Below are 14823 nucleotides of genomic sequence, written 5' to 3'. Positions count from 1 at the left end.
AAGAAAAAAAGAAAGGATGAATACCCAAGTTTTGTAGCAACATGGACGGGACTGGAAGAGATGATGCTGAGTGAAATAAGTCAAGCAGAGAGAGTCAATTATCATATGGTTTCACTTATTTGTGGAGCATAACAAATAGCATGGAGGACAAGGGGAGATGGAGAGGAGAAGGGAGTTGAGGGAAATTGGAAGGGGAGGTGAACCATGAGAGACTATGGACTCTGAAAAACGATCTGAGAATTTTGAAGGGGTGGGGGGTGGGAGGTTGGGGGCACCAGGTGGTGGGTATTGTAGAGGGCACGGATTGCATGGAGCACTGGGTGTGGTGCAAAAATAATGAATACTGTTATGCTGAAAAAATAAAAAATTAAAAACAAACAAACAAAAAAAATAGAGACCAAAAAACAACAACAACAACAACAACAACAACAACAACAAAAACTGTAAACATGTCCAAACTCACCCTTGTGAGTTTGCTAAGATACTTCACAGAGAACTGTGGTCCTACCCAGTCTCCCTGTTCCCCTCTTGTTCTTCTAGAGACTATTTTCGTTTTTGTTTTTTTTTTTAAACATTTACTTACTTATTTAGGAGAGAGACAGTGCGCATGAGCAGGAGGGGGAAGGGGAGGGGGAGAGAGAATCTCAAGCAGACTCTGCACTCAGCGCAGAGCCCGACTTGGGGCTCGATCTCACAACCCTGAGATCATGACCTGAACCGAAACCAAGAGTCTGACACTCAACTGCCTGTGCCAGCCAGGCGCCCTAGACCATTTTCAATAGAATAGCCAGAGTGATCCATTAATGACTCCTCTATTTAAATCCCTCCAGTGACTTCCAACCCTGACAATGGCCTCCAAGGCCTGCCCAGCTTAAACTCCAGCCCTTGGTAGCTGCAGGAGCTCAGGAAGAGCATGGTCTCATGTGCACACTGAGCAGATCCTTCTGAAAGGTGCCGCAGAAGGAGCCTGCTGTGAGCACTCCTTGTGGAGGGTTCTCTTCTGAAGGGAGATTTGAGCAGTGTGTGTGTGTTCTATACATACATATGCATTTACAATGTGTACAGCGTTTTACATATGTACCCACATACACTGATGTTATAGGCAACAGCATAATATATTATTATTAATTTTATTTTATTTGTGGCCTCAGCTCAAATATAAGCTCCATATGGGCAGAGAGTTTTGACTGTTTTGTTTTAGAACAATGCCTGCTACATAATAGGCATTCCGTAAATATCTGTTGAATGAATGAATGAATGAGTAGAAATGCTTTGCAATCTAATAGTATCATTTTAGTATAGGTACAAAGAGTCTCGACACATCCTAACCAGCTAAATCTGGCTATTATATTGAATTGACTGGAAGATTCAGCACAAATGAATGAGGGTTCTGATCAAGGACTGAAAACGCTGTTGAGGAAAGAACACCTCTTAATAACACAAGATGGAGAGGAGGTTTTTGTTGAATTTCAGTGGAAGTATTCCGCTTAGCCTGTGGGTGCAAAAAACGAACACACATATCACTTTGGAGTAATCTGAGGTACTCGTCAGAAAGGAACGTAGCTTCCCTGCAGCACAGGAATGAGCTCATAATATATTACAGGCATGTGATACTCTCTCAAGTAGCTTTTCAGTTTTCAAACACCTAAGCACCTGGGGAGTCTAATTATATGGAGCTCTTCCAGCATCCTTACAGTGGCGCCCCTCCCCTGACTCTGTTCCCTAGGCTAGCATCCTGATGGCCAGGAGCGGAAACTGTGGAATGTGCCTCTTTTCACAGGGGCTGATGGGAGGAAAGAGGCCCACTTTGGAAGGTAACATACCTACTCTCCATATCCACCTCTGTGACCAATTGTGGGTCCGCAAAATCACTTTAGTCACCAAATCTCAGTTTCCTGACATACACGCTGGCAGAACGGTGCCAGTTCCTCCCGCATTAATGGGCAAAATGAATAGCTCACAATGAGTCATCCAACTATGGTGGAGATTTAAGGTGATTCTGACCGATCGCATACAGAAAATGCAAGTGTATTTGCTTAGTTAACATCTTTGGCAACTAAGTGGTGTCCTATCCCAGAGGCTGTAACTGGGAATAACTCAGGCTCCGAAGAGAAGACTGCATAGATCAACGTTTTTGTTCTGCTAGTAATGAAACAGAGAATGCCAGAAAATCTCTCTGTAAGGACTTTCAATTTCATGGGATAAAGTGCTTTGGAAATGGTCCTGAAATTTATCAGTGACCAAGACAAGGCTATGACGTACTTGTGATAGGGCTGTTGTTGTCGTTGCCTGGCGTCCATGACAGCTGAACACTTTTGTCGAGTTGATCTGTCAATTCTAAATCAAAGGGAGGATTTGGGACATCTGTAGATGGAACACACACACCACAGTTAAACATCCATCCTTATGATACTTCCTAATGATACTCTTCACAAGGGTGGGGGGGTTGGGGGGGAGCATCTTAAAGACACAGCACACTTTTAATGGGCAATGAGCATGCATCTGAAATGAAACGGGAGACACTGAGGTTGCTGGGGACACATGAGCACACCCAAGACAAACCATCAATGAGTTCTGCTTGTTCCTTTTTCAAATGAAACCAAATCCCTTGTGACCAAAACCAGTGAGGTGGGCACGCGTGGTTCACCAGCACCCTCAATGTGTCTTCTCATAGACATGAAGGAGCGCAGACAGAAGAAATAATACTGAAGCTTTATTTCTAATAAATGGGAGACAGAGAATAGCAAATGCCAGAAGACCGATACAGGCAAATATAATGTACTGCTCAAGAAGACTTCATTCTTTCTGAAATGCGTGCAATTACAGATTTTGGAGCTCCTGGAGAACATTTCTATTTTTGGGCGCATTCTAAGACTGAGTATCCCTCAGCATGCACACCTCATGCAGATGCTCAGTACAACAGTCGGAAGGGCACATGGGGACATGGCGTGTTTATTCTCAGAGGACACTAGGGGACAGACACCTATTGGGACAAAGGTGTCCCAGGAGCATGTCTGCCTCTTCTAATGGAACGTCTGAGATCCAGAGAATTAACATTTCCCTCTGGGCTCTTTCCTGACCTTGCTCTTGGGAGTGATTGTGGCTCTTAGGGAACCAGAGCCCATATGAAAATACGGGCACTTCTTCCCTATCAGTAAAGAAAGAGTAAATGCCTACCAAGGGACAGCTCTTCTATACCCTGACGAATGATGCCATGTAAAATCCAGCTGAGTTTTATGCCATAAAATTAATTTTAATTTTTGTACTTACAAGCTGAATAAAGATGAGGGTTCTTTAGTCAAAAAGAGTTCTGGAAATAATTTCTGATTTATTTTCCAGGCTCAGAAAAATCACACAACCTGGAAGTGCCCTCCTTTAGTGATTTATGTTTTTTTAATGCAATGAGTTGTTTATCTCTAATACAAAGGCCACATGTTCTAAACATCCATTGTTTTCCTATGTTAATTTATGGAAAATGGAATCCCCAAACGTTTATGTTTCCAAGACAACTTTTAATAGACTAAAATTAAAAACTACTCTGTGGAATGATCTTTGAGATTTTTTTTTTTTAATTTTGAAAACCGAGGAGGACAGCTTTTGAAAAAGCACGATGCTATACAAGGAAATTATACCAAAGAGGACTTTTATCAATTGAAATGACTTTATAATAACACATGAAATATTTAGCAATGAGTGGTACTGCACTCAGTGAAACATTCCCGAGCTCTAATGAAGAAATGATTTATGGCGGTAAATGAGCAACAGAACCGAACACTGGACAGAGCCCTCGTCCTTAAGGCAACACAATCAGTGATGTGGTAGAGAAAAGAGAAGAATTGAATTTTTTTTTCTTTTTGCACATGTGAACGTGTTTGACAGAAAACAGAGAAAGAAGACTCATATTAGTTTACCGTAAGTAGGAGCTGGAGTTGGAGTAGGAGCTAGAAAGGACATTAATATAAAGGATTTTAATCAAAATTAGTCATGGAAAGATATAAGATAGCACAAGAAGACAAAGACCGACTGTTATTAAGATTCCAAAACCAAGCTGTAAGCTTAGTTGTAGGACACGGCATTGATAAACATGTAGTAACAATGTGGTGGGGGTTGGGGGAATCCTTCAATCTTAAATCAAAGTACGCTATTTCTCCCGATTTTCTTATAAAAAATATCACTATTACGCACAGCCATCATTTTATTCCAGCGCTGCTATAATAGTATATTGACACTGAAATGACTGCCTCAGAGGCATCTCACAAAGAAGAAAAATGCAGGTATTTAACTCCCTACAAAACTGTGGAACTATAACAAGCAAACATTTACTCTGGATGGTCTTCTTTCCGACCTAACACAAGGCAGCCAGGGTGCTGGGTGCATTTGCATTCTTACCAACAACGCTCAGCACGGCGCTGGCAGAAACGTTGTCGAGAGTTGTGTTGGCCACACACGTGTAGGTCCCACCATCGTCGTCCCATACATCAGCCACCACCAAGTGGTCTTTGTCCACAGTGAACCTGTCAAGAGAACAGGTTCAGAGCAGCTGAAACGGACACCTGACCACAGGTGACGGATGCTTGCTTTCCTGGCATGAAAGAAACTCTGTGAATTCGAAACAGAGAGAGAGAGGACAAACATTTGTGGCTCGTTAGAGCAGAAATCCAAAAAATACGTCTCACTTCGATCATGATGAAAGCTGGAAGACAATCAGAATGGACTAGAAGCTTGGGTTAGAAGGGATGTCAAGTCATTTCAAGCATGCCCTTGGAAGGTTAGGATCTTCCCTGAAGACCAGAGGGGCACCCTGAGAGAGTGGTGGGGGAAGCTGTAGTCACCCTCACCAGCAGGCTTTCCTGTGGCTTCTGCTGCTAAGAAACATCTGAACAGCACTCATCCAGCTCCATTTCTAACAAAGTGTTTATTTTAAAATAATTTATCACTGACTGTGGAAATTTTGTGTCATTTTGGCCGCATGCATAATCTCTCATGGGAGAAAGTGAATGCAAAGAATATTATCGACTTTATCACAAGCAACAGGATGATTTAGATCGGCAAGCACCACGGAGATTTCTCTAGGGGTCACTAGCCGGCATGAGAAATTACTCAGTAGGTCAAAAATCCATGTAAATAGGATTCGTGCATGATTTTAATGAGGATGCGTAAATCATTCACTGTCTTTGCAGGGAATTTCCAAGTTAAAGCTTTAGCCACCTTCACTCCACGGTCATTTCTTCCTATTTCCTTTTCATCGTTACCAGCTCTGATGCTACAAATAAAACTGGCCAGCTGGGGGGCGCCTGGGTGGCTCAGTCGGTTAAGCATCTGCCTTCAGCTCAGGTCATGATCTCAGGGTCCACCTCCTGCCCCCTGCTCAGCGGGGAGCCTGCTTCTTCTTCCCCCCTGCTGTTCCCTCTCTCTCTGCTTGTGCTCTCTCCCATTCTCCCTCAAATAAATAAATAAAATCTTTAAAAAAAAAAAAAAAAAAGCCTGGCCAGTGGGAAGCATAGAATTAGATGGAAGTCCTCGGTATAGAGGAGAAGGTCACATAGTTGTTTTTTGTTTTGTTTTGATTTGTTTTGTTTTGTTTTGTTTAGGGGTCGTTAAGCTACACGCTTAGGCACACTTGCAAGCAAACCACAGGGGCCATTTCCACCAGCACAGGGCATTACTTCCAGTAGGGGGCGATGTTGGTAGCCTCCGTGACCGTTAAGCTTCCTGCAGTCAGCTCCATACCTATTCCTTCAAACTGAGGCTTCACCCAGCCTTTTCTTCTATTCCAAGTTCAAGGACCGTAACCTGTCTACGCTCTTTTACATTTTTACCTGTCTCCCCCGCCCCCTTTCTACTGGCTTTAAGTGATCAAAAGAAAATTCCCTATTTGAATGAAAACCAGTGTCCTTTAAAATACCGACAAGGATTTAGGTGCACTCTGCTGATTAAAGCGATCGCATTTCTGCTTATTTGTAGAATGGTAATGAAAACATCTGTCGAGACTTCGCTGTACAAGGTAGAAAACAATGGAAGTCATCCAAGGCCTGAAAGGTTTTTTTCCCATCCTGAATTACATAGGAGCCCAGCACACAAAGACAGACAAACATTCTCAGGGTCTGATTTCAATAACTTGATACCTTTTTAGGTCCGCACATTTTGGGAGAAAATGCACTTTTGGGGGGGGGGGGAGACCAGATTTCACAAACTTTAAAAACACCACCAAAAAGTCACTCTACAATAAACCTTTAGTTCTGAGCAGTTCAAAGAGGCAGAGAGGAGAAAGGAAAGAAATGATCTTCAAGGGGAGCCTAGGTGGCTCAGTTGTTAAGCATCTGCCTTTGGCTCAGGTCATGATCCCAAGGTCCTGGAATCGAGCCCTGCATCAGGCTCCCTGCTCAGCGGGAAGCCTGCTTCTCCCTCTCCCACTGCCCCTGCTTGTGTTCCCTCTCTCACTGTCTCTCTCTTTCTGTGTCAAATAAAGAAAATAAAATAAAAATAAAATCTTTTTATTTTAAAATAAAATAAAATCTTAAAAAAAAAAGTAAAGGTCTTCAAATACCTTCCATCATTGGGCAGCTCACCGTTGTCCTTCAGCCACGTGATGGTGGGGATTAAGGTGTGATCGTGTTTCACCTTGCATTCGAAGGACACCGTGCCCCCTCTTTGCACAACTGCATATTCCGGCTGTTTAATGATCCTTGTTGCATCTGAAATTTAGCTATTGTTATCTGTTGCCAAAGTTGAGGAATTTGCTCAAAGTCACGTCATACCTGAGAGAACTTCGTCATCTCCACCTTACCTTTGATTTCTAAGTGAACTTCATTCTTTGCCATTCCTAATTTATTCCTTGCAACACATGTGTAAGTTCCCGTACTGTCCTTTTGGGCCACAGGAATTTCCAAAGTGCCATTTTCATGCAAAACATAAATATCTTCACGAAGGGCACTACCTTTAGCTCCCTTGAACCTTCATTACAGAAATTATCACAGTGGGAATAGAAAAAAAATCGTAATTTGAAGTCAGACATAGAATGCCACATTGGAGATCAACACACAGTCGTTTGCATCATGGTATCAAGTTCAGAGACATTAGAATCTGCAAAAGACCTCCCGGATTGGATGCCTGTAAGTCAGTGGGATCCATGGAAGGCAGGAGGTAAAAGTGGGACATTTCATAAGAAATGGTGCTTGATGAAATAAGTCAATCAGAGAAAGAGAATTATCATATGATCTCTCTGATATGAGGAATTTGAGAGGCGGAGGGGGGGGGTTGTGGGGGATGGGGGGAGGATGAAACAAGGTGGGACCAGGGAGGGAGACAAACCGTAAGAGACTCTTAATCTCAGAAAGCAAACTGAGGGTTGCTGGGGGCTGGGGGTGGGGAGGTAGAGATAGGGTGGCTGGGTGATGGATATTGGGGAGGGTATGTGCTATGGTGAGTGCTATGAAGTGTGTAAGACTGATGATTCACAGACCTGTATCCCTGAAGCAAATAGCACATTATAAGTTAATTAAAAAATTCTTTTAAAAAATTAAAAAAAAAGAAATGGTGCTTGAAGCATTAGGATGACAATATGAAATACCTCAATTATAATTTTCTGTATCAAATTCATATTTAATACACACATTATTACCCATTCTATCTCCACATGGGTGATAAAACAGGCAAAAAGATCTTTACGGCCTTTTTCTTCCTCCTGGGACATATTCGTAAGTCCATCTGCAGGCCACAGTTCTAAAGCCAACTCGATATGAAGATGTTTGATTTGAATTCTAAAGAGATTTTTGATTCATATGAATAGGAAAATATTCAGGGGAGAAAACCAACCACGCATGCACATAAAGTATGCGTCTGCTCAGCTTCCTGGTTACTGTCAGACAGAAGGGGGGGTTGGATAAAACTGTCAGGCAAAGTCGACCTAAGCTAAATTGGAACCCCTCGACCTCACTAGGACACCAGCTGCCCAACCACCATGCTTCTCCTCTCTGCCCCTGAAGTGGAGACCTGGGGAGACTGTCCTTAATCCCACACCTGGTTTGGTTCTCACATGAGCCCGGCTCCATGTCTGGTCCCTGATGGACGACCAGTAACTGAATGTTCTAATTTTCTTTTGCTCCTTCCTTCCAAGCTGCTGCCCATCCTCGCCTTGTGCCTCCCAGCTCAGGCTAAACTCGATCCCGAGCGGGGACGGTTTGATGCGAGGACTGAAAAGACATGAGCGAGCTTGGCCGGATCCCTTAAATTTTCAGACAACATACTTTCCCATTCCCCCACCCCCCACCCCGCCCCGCGGCGTGCCTGACAAGGTGTGCGGCTGCATACATTGTAGGTGAGGAAGTATTCAGCACCGAGCGAGGAGTGAATACATCTCTATGAGTGAATTTAATCATAATAGTACGATGGAAACTGCGCTGTCGGAGAAATTGAAGCCTTTAGCAAATGTAAGTATTAAAGACAAACAGAGCCGTGGCTTACCACTCAACGGTTGGCAGAGGGGACCCAAAGAAGGCACAGTCTAGTAAAGCAGGCCTGTCTGTGATGACCTGATAGAGTGTATTTGCAGATGTAAGGATTCGTGGTGGCTCAGCTAAAAAAAAGTTGAAAAACGTGAAGTAAATGTTAAAATAAAACCAACATTTAGGCCCACCCTGTATTTTACTGCATTCGAAGGCCGTTCAAGTTCACATTCCACATAACCCATAGGTCTCTCCCCCTATGTTCTCTGTCAGGTATGACACCACCAGCCAACAGGCTGGAGAAATCCAAGTTTTCTCCTTCTGTCTCATACCCCACATCTCATTTTGCTCAGGCATGCAGTTTTAATGATTTATTTATCTAGTTGTCCTACTACCCTGTGAGTCCCTTGCAGGCAGGGAAAGGGACTTTTATTGTTTTCTTCCCAGAAACTAGGTCAGGGTCTGGCACAAAAATAATGGCCGAGTACATCTTTGTTAAGTGATGGGCCCATCCTCATCCCAGGGTAAGAGTGGTGACAAGCACATAGCTGGCAGAAAACAGTAGTGTGCGGACACCCGAAACACAGAACCAGAAATCAGAACTGCCTCCCCAAACCCTAGCAACACGGGAATTGTGCTCAGCTAGGCGTGGGAGTCACTGACCTCCATTTCGAGCATGAAGGAAACATGCCAAGGACTGGTTGGCTTCCTGACTATGATTTCATTCGAAAGGGAGTCTGCTACATTTAAAGAGTTGGCGTTTAATTCCCTGGCATCACGAAAACAAGTCTCACATACGATTTTAAAACATTTGATGTTTTGGTGGTTTTGTCCAGTATGAGAAATGAAATGTTGACATAAACCAACCATTTCACACAGAGGACCTGAATAAACATTTCTCCAAAGACCTACAGATGGCCAAGAGACACAAGGAAGGGTCTGCATCGCTCATCATCAGGGAAATGCAAATCAAAACCACAACGAGATATCCCCTCATGCCTCTGAAAATGGGCAAAATCAAGAAGACAAGAAACAACAGGTGTTGGCGAGGACGTAGAGGAAAAGGAACCCTCATGCCCTGTTGGTGGGAATGTAAACTGGTGCAGCCACGGTGGAAAACAGCATGGAGTTTCCTCAAAAAATTAAAAATAGAAATATCATCTGACCCAATAATTCCACTATGGGGTATTTACCCAGGGAAACAAAAACAGTAACTCAAAGAGACAGATACACCCCTGTTTTACTGCGGCATTGTTCACAATCACGAAGACAGGGAAGTAACCTCAGTGTCCATCGATAGACAAATGATTAAGGAAGGCATGTGTGTGTGTGTGTGTGTGTGTGAGATACTACACAGCCTTAAAAAGGATGTGACTGCTCCATTTCAGGTAACACGGATGAACTAGATAGTATTATGATAAGTGAAATTAGTCAGATGGAGAAAGACAAAACCCATGTGATTCCACTCATATCCCATAAGTGGAATCTAGAAAATAAATAAATAAATAAACAAACAAACAAAAAGCAGGATCGGAGCTCTCAATAATGATGGTTACCAGAGGAGACCGGGTTCAAGAGTTGGGCAAATGGTTGAAGGGGAGTGGGAAAGACAGACCTCCAGTTATGGAATGGCTAAGTCCCGGGAATAAAGCAGGGCATCAGGAATGCAGTCAATGACACTGGAATCGTGTCGTATCAGGACAGCCAGCAGTTACACTTGTGGTGAAGACAAGTGTCACGTGTACACTTGTCAGATCACTAAGCTGTACACCTGACTAGCATAACATTGTGTGTCAACTACACTCAAAAAACCAAAACAAAACACCAAATGTTTCAGAAGATGCTTGAGTCTACCATAGTATTCTAAATGTATTATTAAGAATTAATAAATAGAGGCGCCTGGGTGGCTCAGTCTGTTAAGCCTCTGCCTTCAGCTCAGGTCATGGTGCCAGGGTCCTGGTTTCGAGTCCCGCATCAGGCTCCCTGCTAGGCGGGGAGCCTGCTTCTCCCTCTCCCACTCCCCCTGCTTGTGTTCCCTCTCTTGCTGTGTCTCTGTCAAATAAATAAGTAAAATCTTTTTTAAAAAAGAATTAATAAATAAATTTACATATGTGGCAAGGATAAAGGCCAAACGTTACGAGTAAGAATTTATTTTTTAAAAATCAGAATGACATTGTTGAACTTACCAGTTTTTTGGATGGACTAGCAAAACATTTAGTTACTAATAGCAGATTAATGTTATTTTCCTTTTGAGGGCTTAACAATTAGCCTAACCCCATGTGGACCGAGCAGTCTATTTGATTACATCTACAGTGAACAATTGGCCACTATAAAAGTTGCATTCTGAAAGAACAGGAAGGCCAGAGTACCATACCCTTTAGGGTAAGGTCTGTGTCTTACCCATCTTCTTACACCCCATGCAGCATCCAGGCCTCTGTGCATCACACACAGTAGAGGCTCGCTACGTTTTTGCTGAGAACAGCAGCAGTCACTAACTGAACCTGCCATGTCTTTAATAAAGGGAGAGCTTACCCAGCACGTTGACAAATGCATTCGCCAGTAAATATCCATATTCATTAGAGGCATTGCACTGGTACACTGCACTCGATCTTTCTTGAACATTTGAAAAGATAATGGTATCGCCGTCTATGTTTCTGCTGGGGTCATCGGGAGCAACTGTTTGGGTGCAAAAATATAAGGCATCTGTATATTCTTCTCTGTGTGAGTTCTACACGCTAGTAAGTAGAACAGAAATACGTGCCAATTGAGGTATATGTAGTAAGAAGGAGGAGACTGAGAACTCAGGCAGAAATCCCAGTTTTCCCTCCTCTGACTTTGGTTATCACTTCTCAGCACATTATGCTCGATATTCATTCAGTCCTAAGTGAACTGATTCTGTAAAACTGAGTATTATTTTGAGAGATCCAGGGGAAAAAGCAGAAGGTAGGTGAAAACAGAAGTACACATTCGGGAAAGTGTTGCCTGTTCACAATGAAACCGTGGTTCTTCATGAGGAGGTGAGTTAATTCTCAAGAGGAGACCGCAAACGCTAGTCCAAAATAGAGAAACCCTTTAGCTCAACTGAACCTGTGTCCTTAATGAGCTTCTTTTTGAAATAAATAGATAAATAAATAAGTACATAAAGACATCTAGGGGGCCAATCATCAAATGTGAAACTATTCATTTTTCTGTATCAGAAACTCCTGAGGCTGAGGTGGAAACAAATCATGTGAAATTATGTATTTTTCAGCTAAATCTCTCAAGTACATTAAAAAAAAAAGTCAGGACCAGGACTGATCCTTAACCAAAGTGGAAAGGACCAGGGTGAGCAACGTGATATGTGAGAATTTAGTCCAGGTCATGCCCAGCGGCATGGAAGTGCCGAGTTCCTGGAAATGAATTCCTGTCTGTGAGTGCTAAACTGCAGACTGTGACCTCACCTTGCTTTAAAAGCACACTCAGAGGGCCGAGAGGTATCTGCCTCAGCACAAGGCTCAAAATCAACATGCCGTAATCTCACCCTTTCCCTCAAATCTCCGCTTGCAACTTGACCCACTTAAGAAGGCTTTGCTTCCATTCTAAACACTGTACTTGTCTCTTTGATGCCAGGAAAGGGAGGTACATCTAAGACATAGTTATCACTGCATTCAGATGCCTTTATCCCTTGCAGATCTCAAATATTTGGTTCCTCTGTGGCTAATTAACTCCCTTGAAGACCTACCAGTAAACCAAACTATAGTCATTCAGCCTTGTCTTAGTAGTCCCGTTTTCTCTGGCTGCTGGAACAAGGTACAGAGTTAGTGCTTAAAACCGCATCAATTTACTGTCCGACAGTTCTGTATGTGGCTGTTCCACGCTCCAATCGAATCAATAGTTAATTTCTAATGTTGCCTAAGACCTCCAGTTAGTTCATCTAGTGGTAGGGGAACACCGGGATCCTTTGGCTCGGCTTCCTAGCTCATCTCTGCTGTTTGGGACTCGAAACGTTTCAGAATGCCTCCAACCAGAAAACAAATACAAGTTCTGATTCCTTTAACAGGGTAAAGATTCCATCCGTGCATGACAGCGGAGGACAGAGATGTCTCACTGGCCTGGGAAGTGAACCACAGCTGCGGCAGATGGCCAGGTACCCCAAGAATATGGTATACCAGGGAGCCACCCACATTCCTTGTCCTAGACCTCAAGTCTAGTATCCCTAGGCCTGTCTGACTCACCCACTCTCAGTGATGTCCATCCAAGCAAGGCTGATGGAAAAGAGCAGGGTTTCCAGAATCTCTTTCTCTGTCAGTTACTCTCAGCAGTTTGGGACCCAGCACTTGGGCATTCGTTGCTGGGTCGCTTTGAAGGACTCTCGGTGCCCAGAATTCTGACTGCACCTCCGCAGACGCGCAAACAGTGGAGGGGGGAAGGGCAACGCCCGGGCAGAGAGCGAGCCTGAGTCTCTCTGGGTGTGTGAGGACAGCTCCTCACATTCCGTGAGTACATGGAGCTCTTAGAAGTCACAACCCATGCGCGGTGTAATGGGTAGAGAGCTCCGGGTTTGTACGATGAGAAAGTTCTGGGGATCTACTCAACTGCAGTGTGAATATACTTACACTGCTGAACTATACACTCAAAAATGAGTAAGATGGTACATTTTGTGTTACGTGTTTTTATATTTAACTACAATAAAAATACATCACCATGAACTTCAAGACCAGCTCTACGAATGAGGCCAGTAGGACAATCTTCCCTCAGTGGGAGTTGTGAATCACAACATACACCATCCTAAGGAGCTTTTATGTAGCCCACCCGTGCATTTTTCCTTGCCATCAACTCTTTTTAATGTTATTCGTTACCTAAAGGGCATCAGACTGTGTCTGTCTTATTGCTGCTTAATGGAGCAATCTTCAAATATTTATTTTTTGGCAAAGTGTTTAGGAAAAAAATAAACCCTTTAGGTAAGAATAGTGAATAAGCTAATATTTCTCCATGGGGGCTGGGGCTACATTTTCCTTAAGCGTTTTCACTAAAGAAACACAAACAAACCCAGGCACCCACAGTGACATATGGCAGCTCAGCTGGGAGTGGACAAAGATGAAAATTACTAGTGCAGAGCTACTGGAAGTCCCTCGATTCTGTATGCTGGCTGCTGGGTAGGAGTGACTGGCCAGCAACCCAGCCCCAGGTATCCAAAGGAATAATGATTGCTTCTGGGAATAGCAACTCCGTTTGCTGTAAATGAACAACAGAGAAAGAAATCTGAGCATGGAGTCATCACATCCAATTTAAAGCTCCAAAGGTAAGGTTCAGAACTGGGGCGAGAGCCTTCCAGCAAGACATTCTTCTATTCTAACTGTCCTGACACACCTGGCCAGACCTGGAAATGCTTCCAACATTCAGATAATGAGAGTAATAATGAATGCCACTTAGTTTGTATAGAGCACGAAACATTTAAAAAAAAATTTTGCATTTATCACATCATTTTATTTCCGAAGAACTTTGTGCAATGGATTTGGGGGTCAGGGTGCAATGGAGTAACTGGAAAATGTTGCTGTGTGGAGAAGAGAAGCCAGAGACTGGAGCACACAGTGGTACGACATGAGAAGAACGCTCAGATTTTCTGAGACAGTCCATTTTATAAACATCTCCTTGAAATCTGGACGTTTGGCCGTGGGGTAGAACACCTCCCTGGGTGCAGAGATGAATCTCCTTTGTCTACTTATTCCATCCCTCATAGGGGATGCCCATGGAGCCCTCTGCTTTGGAGAAAAGGCCGAAGGGAGATGCCTTGGTGGAATATTGGGAATGTTCTAGACTGTGCCGCCATCCTCCCGGCTGCAGACAAGTGGCTGTTCCCTGACCCTCGCCTCAGCAGCTGCCCCCTCAAGGTTTCTGCAGCTTCTTAGGGAAAGGTGTGGTGTCCATACAGCTGGGGCTCCCAGCTAACTTCTGGGGTCTACACGAGGCCCCCCGGAAGGTTCGGAACCCTCGCCATGCCAATTCCATCCACCGCATCCTGCGGCGACTGTGCTGTCCCTCGCCTAGCCTGCCTCTCCGCCTCCCCCAGCCCCAGTGCTCCATCACCGCTGGAGGCATCTGTGGGGTCCACGGCTCAACAAGCCACAGAGGAAAAACAAGCCCATCTCCTGTGTCTAGAATGGTCCCCAAACCTCAAAGGCAATTTGGTTTTGGGGTCTCCAGATTCACAGCCTAATTATCAAACAGGATGGAAAGGGAAGAGGCGCAAAGCTCTTCAAACTCCTACTGATTTTTTGACCGCTGTCTTCCACATTTACTCCTTAGGTTGGAGCGGGGGAAGTCAATATGAGGTGGAGGCAGGGAGGCTTCACTTTGAACTTAGCTAATCAAGGCTCAGCAGAGTCTGTAGATAGATCAG

General features: G+C 43.9%; 1 protein-coding gene across 19 annotated transcripts in view; it reads right to left on the bottom strand.

Annotated features, from left to right (window-relative positions):
* The window catches only part of NRCAM (neuronal cell adhesion molecule), a 278943-nt gene that overhangs the window by 36956 nt on the left and 227164 nt on the right, over positions 1-14823 (bottom strand). For 12 of the 19 annotated variants that reach the window (XM_047695028.1, XM_047695038.1, XM_047695034.1 and 9 more), the window contains 7 exons: positions 10977-11120; positions 8464-8575; positions 6788-6954; positions 6548-6695; positions 4390-4514; positions 3912-3941; positions 2263-2364 (listed from right to left, as the gene is read on the bottom strand). In XM_047695028.1, the coding sequence (XP_047550984.1) occupies positions 2263-2364; positions 3912-3941; positions 4390-4514; positions 6548-6695; positions 6788-6954; positions 8464-8575; positions 10977-11120 (828 nt within the window). The remainder of the gene's footprint in view (positions 1-2262; positions 2365-3911; positions 3942-4389; positions 4515-6547; positions 6696-6787; positions 6955-8463; positions 8576-10976; positions 11121-14823) is intronic. The other 7 variants (XM_047695033.1, XM_047695041.1, XM_047695042.1 and 4 more) reach the window with 1 other exon arrangement.

This window comes from Lutra lutra, chromosome 11 (genome assembly GCF_902655055.1).
Source record: "Lutra lutra chromosome 11, mLutLut1.2, whole genome shotgun sequence".
Taxonomy (NCBI): domain Eukaryota; kingdom Metazoa; phylum Chordata; class Mammalia; order Carnivora; family Mustelidae; genus Lutra; species Lutra lutra.
This window is presented reverse-complemented; position numbering and strand designations above follow the sequence as displayed.